Source organism: Parambassis ranga, chromosome 13 (assembly GCF_900634625.1).
Source record: "Parambassis ranga chromosome 13, fParRan2.1, whole genome shotgun sequence".
Taxonomy (NCBI): Eukaryota; Metazoa; Chordata; class Actinopteri; family Ambassidae; genus Parambassis; species Parambassis ranga.
The window spans coordinates 11417409-11440279 of record NC_041033.1 but is presented as its reverse complement, the minus strand read 5'-3'; the positions used below and the strand labels follow the sequence as shown (position 1 = coordinate 11440279).

The window sequence follows — 22871 nt, the reverse complement described above, 5'->3', positions numbered from 1 at the left end:
CTAACAGGTCGCAGTTTGCTGGGGCCTCCTTCGGTGGTGAATCGTAGTGGCTGAGACTGAGCGAATCCTGGAGACACTGGACTCCGGCCAGAGTTTTGATCTACCGAGCGAGAGACATTTTTAAACAAAAAGCTTTCTACTGACTTTATTACTGACAACATGTGTTGTGTTTGCGCCCTGCTTACTGTGAGTGGATAGTGATCCTTTGTGTGTAGAGGTGGGCAGTGGAGGCTTATGCTCCCCGTTAAGTGCAGCAGAGGGCGAGCGGGGCAGAGGAGGTGGGGTGGAGGTTTCAGGGCTGGTGAAAGGGCTGATGGGAGGTTGATCGTACAGAGGAAGGGGTGGCAGAGAAGATGGCAACTTCAAAGATGGAGAGATCTACAGAAAGTGACGGAAGCAGAGAAAATCAATCAATCATTTGAGTCAGTGACCTGAAGTTCATAAAACATAACGTTATCTCTTAGCTACATAAACAATGTGTAACTATATGCTGCATAAGGCTAACTGGTTCACACTGGAAGTGCACTGTTATGCAGTTGTTAATGTTTGAACTCTTGGATAATGTTATATCCGAATGTTGTTGTCACTCGGTGGAGTGGCAGAAAGTCTTCAGAGATCCATGCTTTGAGTCCAGTTGTCTTCATTTTTAACTCTTGTATACAAAACAGCAAAACCAGAACAATGCATAAACCTTTATAGTCACTTTAAGAGGAACAGAGGTGGATTCTAATACTGCATTATCACTCCATGCAACCTCTGACTCTGGGTTAACCAGAATAATTGAGCTTTTTTCCATTAATTGTCCACATACAACTTAAATTAAAAAAAAAACATTTAAAGTTTTGTGTTTTGTCTGTAGACTTGCAGGAAGGGAGAGGCTTTATCCTTCCTGTTGCTGCTGCGTCTAATGGGCAGCACTGTTTCACAGATAAGACCTTTTCTCTGTGATTACATTTTTCTTTTCTTTTCTTTTTTTTTTTTTTTTAATCAGAGTACCACAGAAACACCACAGTCCAGATCCACTGTTTGTGAACTCTGCCCTGCTGATAGATCAACTGCACAACAGACAGGAAGGGAGGAGAGCACAGGGTATAAAGTGGCACAGTGGACTACACTCAGTCCTTGGTATTTCTGCCCTGAGGAAAGACTGATAAGACCAAATGTGCAGCTCTGCCCTAGAGAGAGGCACTGAATGACTGTGTAAGAGAGAGCATGGCTCCATTTTCAGCTACACGGGTCTGCGACAGCTTGCTCGGTATAAACCGAGTGTAATATTTGTCATTGCTCGTGTTATCTGTGAGACCTACTCCTGTGTGCGCAGCTGTTATTGTACCTGTATGTCACCAGCCCCTCCACCACTGATCTCTCCATTCTCATTGAGGTCTTCAACTAGCACGGAGGGAAACACGCCCACCCGTCCGTTCAGCTCGCCTTCCCAGAAACCATCATCTGTCTGCGTGTCACGGCTCAAAAGGCGGATCACAGCTCCCTCTGTAAAGGAGAGCTCCTCATCTGCCTGGCCCTCATAGTCATAAAGGGCACGTACATACACCACTGCAGGGACAGAGAAGGCAGTAAGAGTTACACAGAGGGAACAATTACTCTCTTACTCCTCTCTGCTTGGCCTGCATTGTCACTAAGAAAATGGTGCACACAGCTAGACTGAGCGAGATGAAAGGAAGACAGAAACAGTTATTAGGTGACAAATAACACAAATAAGGCAGTTTAGGAAAGCAGGATAATGACTGAAAATGACTCACATATTAACTACAGCAAAGATATAAAAAGATAATGAATTCTGTTTTGATGTTTTTTTTCCTCCTTATATTGTGATGAGGTGAAAATATTCGTGACCTTTCAAGCACCCACAATAGGTGTAGGTGCGCTGGTCAAGATTTCTCAGGGTGTGTTGACACAAAATTCTGCCTTTAGTGCTGAATGCATGCAGACGTTCCTTTAATATGCTTAGTTACAGTCCACTGAACACCAGTGGACTTAGAGTTAGAAGTGATGTTAAAGCTCCACTTCATTACATTTAGTTTTGTCCTTTTTGTTCATTTTAAACTTTTTAATCACTTTACTTGTTTGTTCCAGTGATGTACTGGAACAGCCGAGTAATAATAGAATGAAGAATGAGCAGGTTCGTTTTCCAAACAGTGAGTCACATTTCTTTACTGCTGTTATGTATCATTTTTACCTTGATTTAACCACCAAGGTTCAGCAGACTTCTTCTACTCAACAACACCCTGTTTTCTATTGTTAGACTGCAGCAGAGGAGTAAAACAACACCTCAGCTAGCGGTACATAATAATTATATAAGGGGGAAAGACAAACACATTTTCACTGGCTGGCAAAAGTAGGCTTTGTGTTTATGGAATCCTTACTATTTGAGTCTCCATTTATGCAGCCGGAGTGCAGCTCTGGCTCTGTCGAATTGGACGAGGTGTGCGATCGAGCGTCAAGTGTGGCCAAGGACTGGAGCATGCTCAGCAGACTGTTTGACGTTGGGAACTGCAGGTATTTCTCTGGGACATATCCCACTTGACCTGTCTTGTTTCGTGCCTGGGAACCCAAACAAACAGACAGCACACAACAGAGCTGCTGTAACGTGTTGCAAATACAAACGCTATACACATCCACGGAGCTGATATCTGTGTTTGTGTACCTTCACCCAGTCCTCCATGTCTCCATCCTCAATGACCTCCAACATCTCCTGTTCGTCAATAGTTAACTCGTCTGGCTGAGAAGCCTGTGGGAGAGGCACGTGTTAAGTGTGCTATGTATTCACATATACAGGTGAGCGACTGTACACCTGCAGAGACTCTGTGTTGCTGTGTACCTTGTATGAGTACAGGACTTTGCAGGTTAGTGGGTAGTTGCGGAGGGTTCCCGAAGGACTAGAGCTGCTGTCGTCAAACACCTCCATATTCTCTTCACACTCTTCACCTTCCTCACGCTCCAAGTCAACTGTGCCCTTAAATACACAAACAGAGCCACAGCCAGATAAAGTCAAATCCACTGATAAGCACAAGGACGACGAAGAACAGCTCCACATTTAAAAAACATTAATGCTCTCCAGAGCGAGTCAATTCCAAATAAACAAATTAACATATTATATAAAAAGATAAAAGATTTTCCAGTCCAATCTGGTCTTTTTGTTCTCTCCTAAACCAGAGGCTGACTTTTACCTGTTCACTTTGCCTTCCTCTGGGCTGGTCTCACACACCTTTTCTTATTGTCCAAGCTCCGCAGTCAGCCCTGCTCAGTGTGTGTGCACGCTGTGGCTTTTAGAGACAGGTGTACGTGGACTAATGTTTCATATGATCCAGCCCCTCCCTCTTTTGTTTCCATGTGAACCTCCCTGGCTTATATGAACGTCATGTGATCCAGCTGGTAGAAAGATCCATCACACACAGACTGACCTGACCAATAACAATACAGTGTGTGTGCATGTGTGTGTGTGTGTGAGAGAGACAAAGAGTACTTCTAGGTTATTGTGTTTAGTCATCAGATTTCTGTTGACACAGTAAACTCTACACCAGTGCAGAACAACAGATGTGTGTGTGTATAAATTGATCTTATAAGCCAATCTCTTAGACACAAGAAGCTATTCTCTGGAGAAATGCAAACCTTTAGGTGTACTTTAGAGAAACAGGAGAACTTAATTTAACACACAGACTGTGCAATTTTACACCTGCACTCAAAACATCACACTGATAATTCATACTGTGATGGCTAATTAGGCCTTTTTAAAAACTGGCTGTTAAAAGTGTGTCTATCTTTAAATCCAAATGAGCTGCTGCTGACAGAGCAACATAGATACCCTGACAAAAACAACGCAGGAGCTCCAATATGGTTGGTCAGGAAGCAGAGCTAAGCTGCAAACCTGAATGGTCCAGACAGACTATTTTTGATGGATGGCTCTCATCCTGCATGAAGCCTTCTAAACAAACCAGACAAAATGGATTTCACATTATGTGGAACATTTAAGTGCTGCTGTAATGTCTCTATGCTGAATGCAACAGTACTCAGCAGGTAAACGTATCCACCACCAGGAGCTGTCTCAGCTGAAATGCTGCATCCTTTGAAGGCTGCATTAGAAGACTGAATACTGCAACAAGGCACATTAAATACAGCATAGCAGGTAATAATTTGCACACTGTGGCCTGTTAGAACAGCACCTCTGCTTTGAATTAATTTATTCCCACATAGATATAATACATAATTTTGCAGCCTGACCCGTGCAGTGACAGTGATTATAGACGCAGCCATGAGTTACATTACAAAGTGGTGAGGTGATGTCCGGCTCCATATTTTTGGTGAGTGCGTGTTTGTTGTTGTTGTTTGATTTAAGAGTAGCCTGCACAGTCCAAGGAGCCAAGTCTATTCAGTCCCTGTAGTAGAATGACCAGCATGTATTTCTTTAATAACCCAATAAAATACCCACAAAGATAAATCTCAGTTTGTACCAGTACAGATATGCAAACCAGCGTTTATTGGTCCTGGAGGTAATAACTGTAAAAGTGATATTGTAATGAAGGCAGTGGCTGTCTGAGAGACCTGAAGGTTTGTGGCTTCCAGTTTTTCACACTCATATTAATAAAGTTGAGTGGAATAGAGAGAGGGCTGAGTAAAGTGCCTGCTCCTCTGCCCTCTTCTGCAGATTATTATTACTATTCACAATTCATTTATTCTTTCCTTCTTCTTTCTGTGGCTGTCAGTGACTTCTTGACCTCCCTCTAATCAGCAAACTGCTATTAAAAAATCCTCCTGCACTTTCCCTGCTCTTCTTTGCCTCTGTATTTCCTCTGTTGTTGATAATAAACAATTTCTCATTCTTTGCTTCCATTAGCATCTCAAGGCTCCAGTAAGTTCAGTGTAAAATCATAGGCCATTAATTGAAGAAGCCTTCAGGCCTGTTCTTATAATGAAATCAGATGGAAGAGTTTTCAGCTACTGATAATTCTTGTAAATAAAACAAGATAAGCTTTAAAACTGCAGTCACTTGAAATTCATAAATTCACAGCATCACTGAAAGTATTTTCTGTGTGGTCAAATTTTGCTTCTAGTTTTCTGTGCAAACATGACAAACCTAATATTTTGTTTCCACGTACTGTGGACTTACACTGTGTTCTCACTGTCTCTCTCACCTCTGCATCCAATTTTACTTCAGAATTATCACTCTCTCCTCACTTCTGCTTCGCTCCTGCACATCACACTACCTCTTTTGTCTCAGCTAATTCTCGCCGTCTTCATCAGTGATCGTCTCTTTACCACTCCCTCTCTCACTGCTCGGCTCCCACCATCATCCCTTCCCGTTTCCATTTAATCTCGTCCTCTCTCTCTCTTTCTCACACACTCAGTATCCCTCTCTATCTCTCTCTGTGGTGCTAGCGGCAAGCTGCAATATCACGTGCACAGAATGTCAAGTGCTTCGAATAGAGTAGACTCACTTTGTTTAGGACTATTGACAGACAGACAGGTCTCTTCACAAACTCCTGTGTGGGATTACTGCACATAGTTTTCACAGAATACGTATTGTTAAAATACGTATTCAAATAAATGCACATAAATATCCATAAGTGATGTGAGTTTATGTTAAATCTCATTTAACAGGAATTTTCTTTAAAAAATACAGAGACTCCAAATGCAATGGACACATGCGAGTGATATCGATCTTTACTGAAACTTCTTGCAAAAAAAGTAAAATTTATCAATATGTCAAATTATTTATGGTGAAAAGTTGTAGACGGTAGAAAAAATGAGAATCTGCTACAACCAGTAATGTTAAAGATGAGGGTGCAGAACTGCGGGCAGTTAAAAAAGGCTCCATATCAGAGCTGTTTTTGCAAAATACAAACTGCAAATTGTGTGAAAACTACATCAGTATTCCAATGTGGAAGTGGGGTAATAGATGGTGTGATAGATGATTAGGCAGCAGGGCCGAGGCCAATTATCTCGCAATCTACATCATTCAGGATGTGATTTGTCGAGAATGATTCTAGCTGAGAGGTTTTCACTTACAATAAAAGTCTAAATGATTATAAGCCAGTGTGTTTAAACTTTTTTGTTGACCTGGACAGTGTAGAGCAAGAGGCAACCCTGATGGGATACAACAGCAGTCGTGACATACATTCAGCGTTCAGTGTTGTGACAAGCCCCAATGCATGCGGCAGAGACACTAAGAATAATTTACTGTGGTGAAAAACAGCTTTGATTTTGTCTTGTTCTTTCCAGCCAAGTCAAAAACTGCAGTGCAAATGCTGCAAGTGCACTTTGAATGCTCTATTCCTACATACAATATAGAACACAGACTGGGCTGCAATGTAAATTAGTTATTTTTGTATATTTTAGGGTCATTGCCCTTCACATCAAACACAGAAAACCACATGAGGCTCATGAGGTTAGGATGTTTCTTTTTCCTGATAATTGCAGCACATGGATGGGAATAAATTGATCTTACATCAACAGATTTTGGTAGGTTTTTTTTTTATAGAAGTTTCATTTATTCCTCCTGAGTTCTCCAGTTTCTGTTTTTAGGAGAGCGGGTTTAATTCTGCTGGCTTGGCTAGAAAGCAGCAACGTGTGCACAGTGAGGGGAAGTGTCTCACCGAGAGGGGATCGTGGGAAGTGTAGCTGGCCCAACGTTCATTCTCCAACTCCTCCATCACCTACAGCATGCACAGAGAAAGTGGGGGGTTTATAGTCATAATGCAAAAACAGGCACATATTAGTGTACCCACACACACACACACGCTGTGCTGCACAAATGGAAATGAATAAGAAACGGTCACATCACACACACTGCTTCACACTTGTCTGCATAAACCAATCAGGAAGAGAGTTGCAGACGCATACTACGCATGTATTTTCTCCATCATTCACTGAAAAGACACACCTGGTTCATGGCGCTCTTCAGCCAGGTATCCACGGCAACCCCCACTTGCCGCAAAAGATCCAACCGAGCTTCAGCTTTCAATTTTATTGTCTTTGGAGAGAGAAGAGGGTGGGAGAGTTAAAACACTGATTTAAACAGATTTCCTCAATTTTACAAGACATTTTTTTAACACTGTTATCACAGTTCCCAAAAAGATAAGCTGTAAACATTTCAATAACACAGATGGCATCCATCACTTTCATACAAGGGGTTAATATCTATTGAATTTTCAAACTTCTCTTAAGTGACTGTTTATACGAGAGCAAACACAAACAATGGTCTCTGGTGATGACACATTCCTCTTTTTATCATTTCAGCTGCAGCAGCACTGCTTATTGATAGCTGTGACATGAAGTTACACCCCAACATGTCTTAAATCTGTTACACACAGTCTCCTGAACAATAAATCATTAAATGTTTTTGCTGTACTCCGTTTTAATAAGCTGCAAACACTAGAATGTGTTCTTTCCTAATGAGGCAGTATGATGAAGCTATAACCACCAGCAATGGAACCCCTGAGATTTACATTAAATCCTGCCTTGCCTACTCAACTTTCTTTCATCTCTGATCCATTCCCTCACTCAGTTTTCATCAATTTCTTCCTTTATTACCCGCCTCTTTCCTTTCACACTGATGCTGACAGAGCAGATTGATAACCGATAGCTCCATCCCACAGAGGCGTGGAGTCAGACACACTGTCAAGACAGCTTCCCCTACTTTGATCGATAAAAACCTGAGCCTCTGCAGGACCTCAGATTTTTCCTTTCAGTTAGCATCAACCAATAAATGCCATGGGTAGACACCAGCCTGGGCTGCTGGACACATCAGACTAAACTGTAGAAAAGTTGTAACATTTGTCATCACACTGTCAGCAGCTGTTTCTTTAAAAAATGCAGTATTAACTGAATAGAATAAGAAACCACAACTAGAGCACAACTTCAGGCAACCACTCCAGCTGAGCAACTGTAATCAATACAGATATAACAGAAAAAGTAAAGAAAAAGGATGAACATGGCTTCAGAAGTGAGACAATCCCCACAGACCTCCATTATGATTGTCCAACTGAACAGCAGAAACAAACAACCTGGAAGAAGCTACATCACTTAAACCATGCTAAAGGTTTACTGTTATGGATATCTGAGGACGCAGGTGTCATCTGTCTGCTTTAACACAACTCTTTTGAATTAGCCAGGAGGTTGGTGTCTTGTAGAGTAAGGGATATTGATTCATAATTATACATTATGAATACACACTTCTAATCAATTTTAATTTGTTTTCTTGTGCAGTAATGTGTCTGAGAGCTTGCCCTGCTGCCTGTCTTGTTGCCATGTGTAAATAAGGCCAGACTGTGTGGTGAACCTTTTAACCACTCAGTATGGACAGACAGCTGTTCTCACTGTCATTCTCACACAGCTTCTTAGGAGGAAAACAAGAGTTACATAAGACGGCCGACACCAACAGACTCAACAAGCTCATTAGGAAGGCTGGCTCGGTACTTGGAGTGGAGCTGGAGTCTGTGGTGGAGGTGGCGGAGAGGAGGATACTGAGGAAACTTCTCAGTATTCTTAACAACACATATCACCCTCTGCACGACACACTGCTGTCCTACAGGAGCACATTCAGCGGTAATGTGAGACTACCGAGGAGCAGCACAGAACGCCACAGAAGGTCCTTCTCTTGAAGCATTTTCTCTTGAATTCTTAGAATAATGCTTCATTAGTAATACCCTGAGTGTAAAAATATAGTGTGTGTTACACATTTCATTCTGTATTGCTGTCTTTTATCATGGCATGACTCACTTGTTTCTCTTAATTGTGCTGTGAAATTTTGTTACAGTAATAATTGCTCAAGTAACTTCAGGGAAAGATGTGCTCAGCCTCCACAGTCTTTCATCAAGCAGGGAAGGGAAGGGAGCATAAAATCAGAGCAGCATTCTGTACAGCACAGGGCACACGATTCTGTTCCTAATCTTAAGGATTTATAATGTCGTTCAAACTGAGAACCTTGAATTGACACTACCTAATCTAAACCTCTATAGTGTATATATAGAGTATATATAGTGTATAGTCTCCCTGAATTTTTGACTTATTCTTAAAACAGTAAGTCTGAAAGCTCTCCACACTGAACATTTGGCATCAGGTGTATCGGGACAATCCTGATGGAAACCTGCTGATGTATCTGCCAAAACAACATTTATATTAAAAACCAGTATGTCAAATAAACCTTAACCTCTCAGACTCGACTGCCAATCATCCTGTTTTTTTAGTATAGACAATCCATTCAACATAGATTTATGAATTCAATGGTCCGACACAGCACATTAGGATGCTATTTCACAAGCAAACTAGGCAGTTTATGAAATATCACTAAATAAGGAGCCAGCTGTGCTATCAATCTTCCTTACTGGCTGATCGCAGCCTTCTTTGCTTAAGCTGGTATTTCAGATATGATAGCAAAGGATTATGATGGGATTATTAACCCAACAGAAATGTCTCAGTCTCAGCCATATATTTTAATCTGTACATCCAACTCTAGACACACATATACAACGTCTCCTCTGCTATTAAATCACCATCCTTTATATTTACAGCCATTTTCTAACAAGGTGCTGACATGTTTGATTGAAAGAGGCTTGATGACGAAGCTAGCACAGCTATAATCAAACCTACATGCTGTGTCTTGTCCTGCTTTCAGCCCCCTTCATACATCTGTAGCTCTATAATGAAGACATTTTATCAAACAAGCTTATAAAATATGCATCGTCTTAGTCAAAGTGATGCAGGCCTAGCAGACAAAAGAATAGCCGGACAATGTGAGGGACAGACACACAAAGGAAAACAAAGTGTTGGCTGAAGAAGAGGTGCAATACAAGCCACCACATTGAGATCCAAAGCCACTGATGGCTGCTGAATTATTCTTGCCTTATACACTTAACTGAAATACTCAAACAAAAGGTCATCATCAGAAATGATTCCTGACCAAACCAGACAGCAGAGGGTGCCAAATATGCAAAGTCTGAAAGGAAAGGCAGTGTGGTGGCAAAGAGGCAGTGATAGGTGAAGCTGACCACAGTGAGGCTGGCAAGGTGAGAGTACAAATGTGAAAATGAAAAGAGAAGAGAACTGAGTTTAGAAGGACGGGAGAAGATGACACAGTGGTCTCATTCAGTATGTGACAGGTTGAATCTGTGAAAATCAATACAGAAATGATAGAAGTCTCTGCAAGTTGAAAGGCTGAGGGGTGTAGAACGAAGAGAGAGAGGAAGAGAAGAGATGAGCAAGAAGTCTTATAAAATACATATTAGATTTTATAGTCTGTAATATAATTATATGAAATATCTACATTTTAAAAACATTATGTGTCTGATTTAAAAGTTTGATGTGTCTCTCTGTGTTTTATCAGAAGCGTACATTTAGTCCACCTTGCAGTTTTGAAACATTTAGTACCTTTGCCTCCAACAGGGCATATTCTGCAAAGATGCTAATCTGACAATGGTTTGCTACACAGAACCCATTTGGATGGTTCACCTGTCTCATGTGTCACACGTTTCAACAAGTCAGATTTCTGATCTCAGCCGTTGTCAACCAAAAACATATCAGTAACACATCCACTGTTGTTCTGTCATGACAACAGTACTTAGTCTGCCGTGTGACAAATCTTAATCTAACAAACAAGCCACTAATAATCCAAAAAAAATGACAGTATTACATGCCTATACAAACATAAAGTTCTTGATGCCACACATGGAAAATTATAACAGATTTACAACTTTGTCTCCTGAAGGCCTATTATCGTTGCTGCTTATGGTATTAAAGGTTGGAGCCTGGATTAACAAAGGTCGTGGAATATTTACAGACATTTCTGAACATCTTTAGACTGCAGGAGGAAAACAAACCCATACGAATAAGGACAGAACATGCAAACATGGTGCAGAATGGAATAACACAGACGCTGAGATGACAGTACATGTTGACACTGTGAGTCACAGACCTCAGCTTTGCGCATGCTTTCTTTGGTGTCTTCGATCTTCAGCTCCAGATCTAGTCTGCCCTGCTCAGTGGGAGGCAGGCCATGGCTCTCACAGTCCTCCAGAGACTGAAAACAACACACACAAACACACAATGTGATTAGAAATATGCATGTGTGCATATTTTAGAATAAACTAAATTCACATACTGTATTGTATAAAATGACTCTTACTCTCTTGTACTGAATGATGTTCTTGTGCTCTCTGGCCACTCTGGTTGCCCATTTCCTAGCCTCCTTATTCAGACTGTGTTCCTCTGTTGTCCCCGTCTCTGACTCCAGCTGACGACTCTAATACAGGCAAGCATACACACAAACACACACGCACATACAAGAGTGGGTAAACACACACATAACTACAGTGTCAGTGATAACAACGTGAGGTGTGTGATATGCAGAGGCTGATAATTAAGCTAAGCTAGTGTGCAAGAGAGACAGACTGTTTCCTTCTCACATAATTAATACAGTGTGTGCTGCAAAGCTCTATTGTTATCTTCCTGGAAGAAAATAGCTGCTATTAAAAACACATGTGCAAGACCATGACTGTGTGAGATTGTGTGTGTGTGTGTGTGTGTGAAAGAGCAGGAGGGTCATGGCAACACTCCTTTTTTAACATGTGATTGTTTTTTCTTCACATACAAAGAAAGCATGTGGGTCTGCTGAAGAGTATGCACGGCTTTCCAATAAAGCATTGAATTATAACCATGTGGCAATTTTTCTGCAGTGACTAATGTATTAAATCTGTCTCCACCACTTAACAATGACAGCATAAATTATACTTCACACACTATTTCCCTGCCTTGGAATTGTATTTTTTTTTTTTACAATCAACTATTTTCTATTAAAGTAAGGACATTTATAGGAAAAAGGTCTGGTCACATACATTTTGAATGAAAGTCTAAGGGTAACATAAGTAAATCCATAGGTTTCTGATGAGGGTTTCTGAAGCTCTGTGTGGGAGTCACCAATGTCCACCACACTCATCAGGAAAACTACAAGTGGCATCACTGAGCCCAAGCTGATATGCAGTCTATGTTATCGATGAGTCCAGCTGCCTGGATGTAATCTATGGTTCATACATGTAATTCTGCTGAATGAGAGGCTGAAGTTGAGGAGAACATACACTTCTATTTCCGTCTTGAAAAAGCGTTCATAAAATGTATCAGTGTAAATGAGGAGCCTGCTGTTCCTCCTCTCTGCAGAGGCATGTCACTGCTCAACACTAACAGACCTAGGAAGCCTCCCAGGGTTCCCATAATCTGATAATAGAAGAGTGTGTTAGCCAGACCAAAGTACACACAGTTTTAACGGCACCTATTCATGCACATCATATCTATTAACTATGTGTTGATTCAGTAGCAAAAGGGCATAAATCTGTATAGGTGTGAAACCAAGACTATTACACGGGAGATTTACAGCTTAATTACACTCAGACACAGGAGAATCGCAGAGTTAAAGCAGAGAGGCAGAAAACTAGATTAGAACAGTAATATGATGTGTCATGGAGAGAGCTCAGCTAATTTGCATCTCGTTGTTAAAGTTGTTGACATCATTACAGGTGGCCTTGTTGAAAATTGGAATTTATTTTTAGAAAATGTGTGAAAAAAATGTGTTAATGTATGACATTAATATATTAAATGAATTCAACAACTATGTTCTGGCAATCTTGTCAATTAATGGAAAGCACAGTGAAATCACACACTTCTTTTAAAGTGCTGTTAAAGTGCTTGCTATAGCTGTACCTGTCTGTGCTGAAGGTGGACCATTTTACAGAATATTAGATTAAAATAAAAAAATCATTTGGTGGATTATTGTCCCATGTCATCATCTTTCTCTAAACAATTGGAGTTTCCTATTATGATATTGCAAAACTAACGCAATTATTTTTCTGCAATAAGGAGGCATAGTGTCTGTTCTAATATAGATATGCGTCATTTCACACCTAGGCTCCCACTGTTTTCTAAAAAAAAAGGATCTCTGTCTCTACAGCTTGCAGAGACATACCGCTGTCTTGACTAATATAATACATCACAATGAACAGCACCTGTAGAAAAAGAAGAAATAGTGCTGCCTTGTAGTCACGGTAGCAGTATTTTTATGTAACCTATTTTAGTGTGTTTTTAAAAGCAGTGAGAGCCTAAAGACTCGAGGGTGTCTGTACAACCTGCATTACAGCAGATCAGTGGTAACAGTGGTAGATACATGGCTGTAATCAGGCTTTTCTAGTTATTAATGGCAGAGAAAGAAAAGGAGAGTCATCCTAACACATTTAGAGGGAAACTGCTCGCTGGTTATAAAATTTTGATTTACCTTCAGTTTTAGTTTTATTTAACTGCTCCCAGATGCGGACATTTAAAAAAAAAACATGTATAAATCTAGAAACGTATAATCATTTTCTCTCACTTAAAGGTACATTCCGTGTTCAAAGATGAACACAACATTTAACAAAGAAACTATACACACACACACACAAATGACAAAATAAATTATTATATCACAAATTACCACATTTTGAACACATAACGAATGTGTCAATAAAAATCACATCAAAAAAAATGTCTCAATTATCTAGGGGAGGGTGATGATAGCTGGGTGATATTTCACCACATGACATGACATCAACAGGGTTACAGCATCTAATGAGTCATCTGGTGTGTGTGTGCACTGCAACATGACAGCAATACAGTGATGAGAAGCCACAGCTATAATAGTACAATTCAGTAATCCACCAAATATAGCTCGCTTGTTCCATTATATATACTATTAGGAGTAACTACTGTGTCAGAAAAGGGCCACTCCTGTTTATTATCTAGAATCAGCAGCTTATACAGTAGAATAGCTCGAGTAGTGGTTGGTCAGAAAAGCCATAAATCATAATCATTTATAATCAATAAATTATGACTTTATTAAAGAAGTATAACACTATAGGAACACAAACAAAAGATGTAGATAAGAAATTGAAACTACAGCTGATTCTTTCGTCTAAATTTAAATTTTGCACTAATACTGGGAAACCAGTGCCCTGTGGCATGTGAACACCTTGAGGTAAAAACATGGTGACTAAAATAGAAAATGAAGATAATAGTGTACACATACTTTAAGGTCCTGACCTTGTTGGCAGGATCAACAGCATTCTATTTGAACAACAGGCGAGCCATTGGTAATTGTTTGTAGAGCTCACACAATTATGTCAGCAACTTTTATTAACACATTAAGCCTGGCCAATAATAACAAACCAAAATAGCTTTAGGTTTTTATCAGTGTGAGTAAACATTGAGAAATGAGAGCTCATCCTTTGTCTTTCTTCTTAATAATCCAATGCAGTAAAAAGCCATTGGTGCATTTGTGTGTTTAAATTGGCTAGACATCATTCCATTCTTCCAGCAGGACAGATACATACTGTACATCTGAACATGGATGAAGTAGATGAGCCATGGATTGTGTTAGGGATGGAGATGGGAAAGCTAACAAATGTTAAGACTACCTGTGCCAGGGTCATTCTCATGGCACTGACGGGCGACGGCTCAATGTCCACCAACTGCTGCACCGAGCTCAGAGTCTGGCACACACACGTAAGAGCAGTAGCGCAAGCACACAAACACACAAATACAAGGAGGGGTTAATGGGGAAAAAGAGTTAAGGGAAAAGTGTTTAACAGGACCAGAGAGACACAAGGATGGACATCGTTACACGGAAAAATGTCAGAACAGCAGAAACAAGAAAGAGAGGAAAAGAGAAACTAGCAGAGTGGAGAGATAGGGAGAGAGAGAGAGGTGAGATACAATATGAGCCAGACACAGAGAAGAAGAGAGGGATAACTACTCCACAGAGGAATAAGGAACAGTGTCCAGTGAGAGACGTTTCTTTTTCATACAGCAGTACTTAACAAATCCCTGGAGGGGGGCGAGACAGCATGACACCCACTGCTCCATTACAATCACTCGGACTCTGATCAGTTGACAGCAATCTTAAATATTATTAACATCCAGACGATTGAATTGAATTTTTTTTAGATAAGCTTATGTGAATGAGAAAAGACTGAAAAGGAAATGTTCCCAATGGACACACATCATTTGGTGATTAAAATTAGAACACAGAGCTGATTCATGCTTCCATCATCGCTGTCACCAGACACTAGTTAAGTGGACAACTCCATCTTTTGTAAATGAATCTCCAAAGGCTGGAAACAAAAGACCCAAAAATCTCCTTGAGAATTAGAATGATCAAAGCTTGGGTCTGATGTCTAGAGCTTGGCTAAGCCCAGTATTAATTAATGTGATTTTTCTAAAATAAAGACGACGTCAGGTAAATGAATTCCGTTTCAGTCATTCAGGTGATTGAGATGAGTAAAGGACTTCAGAAACAGATGTTAACCACAATATTGCATGAGGGCAAAACAACATAAAGGCAAGAGTCTGGTGGCCTTCTGTGTGCATGTGTCTATGTGTGGGAAAGGAAGAGAAAGATGAAGTGTCTATATAAACAATCCAAGTGGCTTAAGCACAATGCTGCCTGTGTACATATATTAATACACTGGAAGGGCGTGCAGCTGTGTGCAGCTGTGTGAGTCTTACCGTGTCGTATTCACTGGGTTGGAACTGGAAGTCGTGTGCTTTGTGAAAAACAGGATTTTCTTGCATGAAGAGCTGCTGGTTGAACTCTTGTATTATCTAGTAGAAAGAGAAAAGAGAAGAGTTAACGGAGAGTTCACCCTAATCCCTGCCGTCCGGCCACATCCTCTCTTTTCAGTGGAGGATCTGGGATTTTTTTTTCCACTGACACAATTCAAACCTATAGATGGTGAGTTACCATTTTCATACATACAGATTCCTGCAATAGTCTGACTCCATTAATTCCATTTTCCATTTTTCCATTTTCACTCACTGTCACATTTTTACTCACTGTGGGCTTATTTTCACTGCACTGGAAAGTTCTGCACCTCTATGGAAACAGCATAATGAAGGCTAGAAGCAGAGGCAGCTAAAATGTATTGTGCAGTATAACATTATAAAGATATAAATCATTTATCACATTACATAAAAGAAAAAAATGTAGAATTCTGCTGATTATTGATTTTACAAAATTAAACTGGACCAACATTCCGAGTGTTACCAACAGTGATGCACAATGGGAATGGCAAATGTGAATTACGCATTATTACACAATAATTAAGTTGTAAAAATTAGATATTGTTATATCCTCAAATGACACGCTGAGAATGCTGTGCCATTTTTAGTTTGTAAAAATGCCCCTTACTCACCCTGGTGGATTTATCCAAAAGAAACTGGAAGGTGTTGTGCGTGGCTTGAGAGGCCTCTAGCTCAGTGCGACAAAGTGCTACCAGGTAGTCTTTCACATGCTCGTAGATTCTGCCATCCAAGACCTAGAAGACAGGCAGAGAGAAGGACCAGAGGTCACAGTGAAGAAAGGAGTCAATGTAATATCATTATCCTTAATCATAAAGGAGAGAAAGGGGGGTAAAAGTATAGCTTTACTTTCTTCTTAATTCATTGAGCTGTAAAGAGTCATTGACTTTTTATCATCTCACCTGCTACAATCTATCAGCAAATTATTTAACTTGAACTATTTTGACTTGGAGGCTTGTGTCCTTCTTGTCATTTTGGAGCACTGGAGGGCCACTTCACCTTCAGGGATGCATTAGGCTATAACACAGTCCACCCACACTTATGATTAGGCCTCTTGTTTGGAATGTGTGGGTTGTAACTGATTGACAACTCCATAACAGTTTGTTTGTTGCACTTGTTGGAGCTGGGGAAATTTAAACTGTGCACTCACTGTAAAAAGGGCTTCCCAGTGAGGAAACGTGTCTAAGTAGTACTCCTAAAACACAAATTTTATGTATTGCTATTGCAGAGGTGGAGGTTTCTATAATATGACAGCTGATTCATAAGCATGATTAAAAATGAAGCAGATCATATTTTATACAGTATCAATATAGCAACTTAAACACAAACACACATCGGACCATTGGCTCAGGCATCACTGCCACTCATTACATAAATTCTAGTGCAAATGGTGTCTATGATCCTAATGCTGTTAAAAATGGAGAATTGGGAGTTGTTATGACTTACACTAGAGAAAAGAAAACAATGAAAAGAAAGACAGTCAGACAAACACTGAGAGGCAAGGAGAAAGTCAGTGGAAGGACAGAAGCTGAGCAGATGTTTTCGTTTGACAGCTCTTATCATTAGAGGTTCTGATATAAAGACAATTTAATGAAGTATGCAGTCCAAATGAACAGCCTTTCTATGGGGAGCTGGGGTAGTGCTGCCAAGCTGTGGGCCACTTTGCCAAACAGACAAATCGGAAAGAAAGAGGGAGAGATGGGCTAATGGAGAGGAGGAAGAGAAAAGAGTTCAAAACAGTATAAATGCGTATGAGCACAAAAAGAGTGACTGACTGAAAATAATGTGTATGGGAGACACGTGTGTGTATATGCTTGTGTAAAAGTGTTTTTTGGATAGCGTCCTCACAGCTGCAAGAGAAGGTGAAGGGGTTCAGATTCCAATTCAACAAAACACAAGAGATCGCGCACACGCACACACACACACACACTGACGCACATCCACTCTCAAATACTCAGACACGCATGCACTCCTCTGGCCAAAGTGCTTCACAAAAGCTCACGTTCTCAGAAACCTGCATGCACAGGGCTAGCAAAGGGGGATCCTTTAGGCCAAGTCAACAGCCTCCCACTTACATCAACAACAAATAAACACGTGCACAGACATGTTTTTTTAAATGTGCGCAAAAAACTCTGTCTACCACTTACTCATACATAACTCTAACTTCTAAAACAATGGGACACTGAGAAGGAAATTATGTCATTAAGGCTGGGTTGTTGGCTGACTTCTCTAAATGTTCCCTCATCATTCTGGTCATTTCCTCCTCCCCCTTTCTTCTCTTCCTCCCCTCCTCTTTTCATCCATTTACGGTAGTGTTGAAATGAAGTGAGTCAGCTTCCAGAAAAAGCCACGTCCCTGTACCACGGCCAGTGGGTGTGTGTGTGTTTTTCATCAGTGTCTGACTTCATCATTGTGAACAATAAGTACAGCATGGTGCAGCAGACAGAGGTGAACAGAGGTTTAAGTTCTGTCTACCAGGGGACTTTGAATATATAGAGTAATAACAGCATCGACTGCCAACAGCAGAGGGAGATGTGGAGTCCTTTCATTACAACTGTCGCATTGACAAGGACAGCGGGTATATAACATATAAGTTATTACTGCAGCCCCCTATAGTTCTCAGTGCAGTCAGTATTTATGAAGTGAAGTTTTGATCTAAACAAGGCTATCTATTGGAAGGCTCCTCATCTATCATCCTCAGAACGCCATTCTATTATCCTTCAGTCATCTCTCCCACACATTGTTCATCTGGTTTAACATTAACAACAGATGACAGGGCTCGATCTAGCTAAAGGGACCTGATGGATTTTCACTGCTGCAGAATTAGCTGTCTGTAAGATTTCTGCGTGGTCTTCCTGTTGTGAGACGGTATCAGAAAATAATATCTCAGCTGCAACTGTTAAAAGAACGCAGGCTGCCGATCCCCCTCTGATGGGGAGTGCTGTTATCACTGACTTTCAGGTGAAGACCTGTAAACACTGCAAATAAAAACTGCAGAGGAGAGAGAAAGAAGAACAGCTTGTCTCCCTCAAGCAGTGTCCCTCATTCTCTGTGTGTTTGCATGCACATATTTGTGTATGTGCGTATTTCCCTGCAGTCCTGTCCTTCTGTCACAGGGAGCTAAGGATCTATTATTCAGAATATACTCATAGTATAGATGGCCCATGCATGCCTCAGGCGGATCATGGACAAAAACAAAAGTATATAAAAAGAAAAATCACTAGGATTTCTGAATACATTCAGTGTACTTCATAGTTTAGACAACAAAAATGAAAGCAGCAACACTGTTGGGAATATTTTATACTATAAGGTGTATGCAGGTTTTTCATACTAACAGACAAAGATGACAAAGAAACGCCTTCATGAAATACAAAGCCAATGGAGAACAGTGTATTGTTTTGCTCTCCCAGTGTGGGTGGGATTTGGTCAGGCTGTCATTTTGTATGTGTATGCCTTTGTGTTTACATGCACACGATAACATTAATTAGATTATCCCAACATTATGTAAAACAACTGAAACTGCTTGATTTGGACTCAATGCGGATTTCAATATCACACACAAATTTCTTTTTTCTAAAGTCTTCCTCCACTGTACATTTTATTTAGCATTCTGAACAATTTGATTTCCTGGCTACCTGTCAAATGCTTAGAAGAGACGTTAGAATGGGCTTGTGAAATCCAATTTTTAAACCCACAGAATTCTGTAAATCTGTTTGAAGAGTCAAAGCTGTGAAACCACAACTCTTTCATAAATTATATTCCTCTTAGAGCCATTCCACTGATGCTAAATGGGAGGTTTTGTACATTTTTATCAAAAGTGTGCTTTAATCCAAAGCTGCTGAATTGAAATTTTAGAAGAAGAAAATGTTTCACTGCTCCCTCTTGGTATTATCCCAGTGAGACTGTTAGGTCAGTAGTAGTTGTAGTGGAGGAAAATGTTCTTACAGCACTACAAACTGAAGCCTTCTGCTTCTGTTGCATATAAACTTGCTGCTCAGACCTTTCCTCTCATTAGGAACTGTGTACCTGTATGCAGTGCAGCAGATCTGTGTGATAGTAGCGGTCATGGTGAGCGTTGGCAGCAGCTAGCGTTAGCAAGTAGTCATTTCTGGCCTGTGTTGCCTTGGAATTGCAGTCACTTCTCTTAGCTTTCAACTGAAACAAAAGAGAGAGAGAGACATATCATGTTAGAGTAAAGTGAAATGGCCATTTGTTTATGTATCATGGTTTAAAATAATCCACTAGAAAGCCATATTTTATGGAGCCATTTTTGACTTTGAAGGAGAGGCTTTCTTACCTTAACACTTGCTTTCTGTAAACTAATTCTTGACTGAAAAAGACCCAGTTTAGACCTGAAAAAACAAACAAAACAGTGCAAACTGAAACCTGACAAAAAGGCCTCAATTTTTATTTTTGTCAAAATTTAATTCTAAAACCAACTTATTCAGACTGATGACTGAAATTAACATGTAGGAATTAAAAGTTAGGGTAGAAAGAAGAAAAAAAGCCTTCAGTATCATAGCTGCAATCTCTAGTTCAGACTAGTCATCATAAATTGGCCCTGGTCTGAACCGACTGAAGTCTTGACAGCACTAAATCTCAGCCTGATGCGGGCCATTATGATTTATATCAATGGTGACATGTGAGTGACCTGCTTGATAAAATAAAAGAACACGCCTGTGTGCACGGGTGCATGTGTGTGCTGTGTGTACTGTACATAAGCCAATATATGTGAGCACAATGTGCGTTTCTATTACACACCAAGCTGTTAAAAATGCGGTGTCTTCTGTGTGCCTCGGCTTTCACACCAGTTTCTACCTGTGTGTTCCTCGGGCCTGACAATGACTAATGTTTCATCATTTTCTCTCATGAAACACACACACACACACACAAGATACAGTATCCTCCTGTAATGGCACAAAGGAAACACGGTTATTTCGGTGCCTGAGACTTTCTACTGAGTGAGAGCAAAAAGAGTTGACTGGCCAATTCATGTGAGCACTAACCAGAACTGAGAATTTAATGGACTGAAAATGTCACCATAGCTACTGATACCTAGGGATGGAAAACAACACTCAATCAGCAATAGGTCAAACTCGGGAACTACTGTGAAGTTTTAAGTGTTGTAATGTATTTAATGTATTTTTTTCCTCTTTTTATATGCATTTGTACATATAGAATGTAATTGATTGCCTCTTTCACCCTAATGATGCCTCTCTTTGTGAGGTTAGCCAGCCTATTATTTCTTGATGATATTCTTTCTGACAATGCAGACCATCTGTTTAGACTTTTTTCATACTTACACATATCCCCACTGGCACACGCACAGCGCAATGGTTGACTTACTTGGCTTCTATGTCAGCTTTCTCTCGTACAGCGTGAGCAACCTGCTCACAGTCGTAGTATTTTTTCTTTGCTTTTGCCAGCTCTTTCACAGACTCCTGCAGCTCTGCTTGTATGCCACTCAACTGATCTATGGTCTGTGAAGGGAAAACAGGCGAGTGAAAGAGATAAAATATGAGTCACGCTAAGTCATTGAGACAAGACGAAGAGATAGAGAACAAAAACTGCCTCAGGAAAATATGACTAACTCCCACTGTTCACATGTCCACTCACCTTTTTGAGTTGCTGCTCCTTATAGAATCTAACAGTCTTAGCAGGCTCAGATACTTGGCTCTTGTAGTTGTCACATACATTAAGCCTGGACTGGCTCACCTGCACTGTGCCTTCTAAGTAGGACCTCCACACTGCATACACATTCCTTGTTGGAGGGGAAAAAGACATAAGGTGCAGGGTCAAAACTCTTAACTTACACTCCCACGAGCAGCTGGTAAGAAGACCACACATTTTGCCTGAAGAGAGGCTGAATTTTGTGATTTTCTTCAGCGATGTATAGTTGCCACTGTCTATGTCAAAACCACTATGTGCACTTGAGGTTAGTGTGTCAGCTGAAAGAAATATGTCGTTTACTTTAATTAGGCACCAGCCTACTCCTAACAACTGGTGTTGGTGTTTTTAGGAAATCTGAGAGACATTTGCTATCTCACTGAGACCCCGTTTACACATAGCCGGGTATTTTGAAAAAAATATTTCCTTCCCTCTGTTTTCCAAAATAACATTGTGCACACATCATCCTTTTCAAAAAAGTTTCCGTTTACATTAAGCTGCATAAATACGCTCCCAAGAGCCATCATGACTACGCCAGACCTGTGGGTGGCAGTGTGTAGTGTTTGTAGTGTAGGCAGAAGGAGAAAGCCGAGCAAGCCAATCAGAAGCCTCATCGACGTCTGGCTCTTTGTGTCAGAAGTTGTTCCAAAATTGCTGAAAACCGAGACCTAACATGTCTCTGCTCCTCTACAGGAGGAGCTGTATCTGCAATTGCAAACATGTAAAAAGTGCTTACACAGAAACAGAAATGCAAATGCTACCCAGATTGCTTCCATTACTAGACTTCAGCCTACTCCGGCAGCCGTACTACACAAAAAAAGGTCGCATGAACTGACGCGCAGATTGCCGCAAATTCTGTTTTTCTCTGTTTTCGTCAGTTCACATTGAAACGCGAATACCACTTTTGCCGGAGTTTTTAGAAAGATTCGTTTCAGAGGCGAAAACTCCGTTTATGTGTAAATGAAAGGCACAAACGAAGGGAAGTCTCGTTTTTCAAAATACGGATGTATTAGTATGTGTAAACAGGGTCTCATATGAACAGGAGCACATTCAGCGGTAGACTGAGACTACCGAGGAGCAGCACAGAACGCCACAGGAGGTCCTTCCTGCCAGTGGCCATCAGACTGTATAACTCCTCCCCTTTCTGTAGGGAGAAGCGCTAGATAATCATGTCAGGCATCACTGTCATTCCCTCCACTTGTCTATATTTATGCTTACTTAGCACCTTACATCTCCATATTTGTATCCATGTATCATATATTGTGCTCATACTGCGTACTGTACTCTTATTTTTGGATTATAGTGACACTTATACTCTGATACTCTGATACTCTGTACTTAACTGCATGTAATGCAACTTGATACCTCTGGCACAAGAATTTCCTTCCGGATTAATAAAGTTTTATCTTATCTTATCTTATCTTAACCATTGGCTCTTCTTATTGAAAAGTGCTAAGAGAGGAGAATGAGATAAGTACACTGCTCAAAAAAAAAGGGAACACTAAAATAACACATCATATATCTCAATTAATAAAACACTCTAACAAAATGCAAAAATGAGCAAAACATCAGGCAGAAAGGATGAGAACAGAGAA

The 22871-nt window shown here is 40.4% G+C and overlaps 1 protein-coding gene across 3 annotated transcripts in view; it reads right to left on the bottom strand.

Annotated features, from left to right (window-relative positions):
* The window catches only part of fchsd2 (FCH and double SH3 domains 2), a 45146-nt gene that overhangs the window by 3388 nt on the left and 18887 nt on the right, over window positions 1-22871 (bottom strand). For 2 of the 3 annotated variants that reach the window (XM_028419600.1, XM_028419602.1), the window contains 17 exons: window positions 21226-21370; window positions 20956-21089; window positions 19907-19961; window positions 19636-19764; window positions 16224-16346; window positions 15538-15633; window positions 14448-14522; window positions 11138-11254; window positions 10928-11032; window positions 6899-6988; window positions 6612-6671; window positions 2840-2974; window positions 2666-2749; window positions 2385-2562; window positions 1334-1554; window positions 186-378; window positions 6-100 (listed from right to left, as the gene is read on the bottom strand). In XM_028419600.1, the coding sequence (XP_028275401.1) occupies window positions 6-100; window positions 186-378; window positions 1334-1554; window positions 2385-2562; window positions 2666-2749; window positions 2840-2974; window positions 6612-6671; window positions 6899-6988; window positions 10928-11032; window positions 11138-11254; window positions 14448-14522; window positions 15538-15633; window positions 16224-16346; window positions 19636-19764; window positions 19907-19961; window positions 20956-21089; window positions 21226-21370 (2035 nt within the window). The remainder of the gene's footprint in view (window positions 1-5; window positions 101-185; window positions 379-1333; window positions 1555-2384; window positions 2563-2665; window positions 2750-2839; window positions 2975-6611; window positions 6672-6898; window positions 6989-10927; window positions 11033-11137; window positions 11255-14447; window positions 14523-15537; window positions 15634-16223; window positions 16347-19635; window positions 19765-19906; window positions 19962-20955; window positions 21090-21225; window positions 21371-22871) is intronic. The other variant, XM_028419601.1, reaches the window with a different exon arrangement.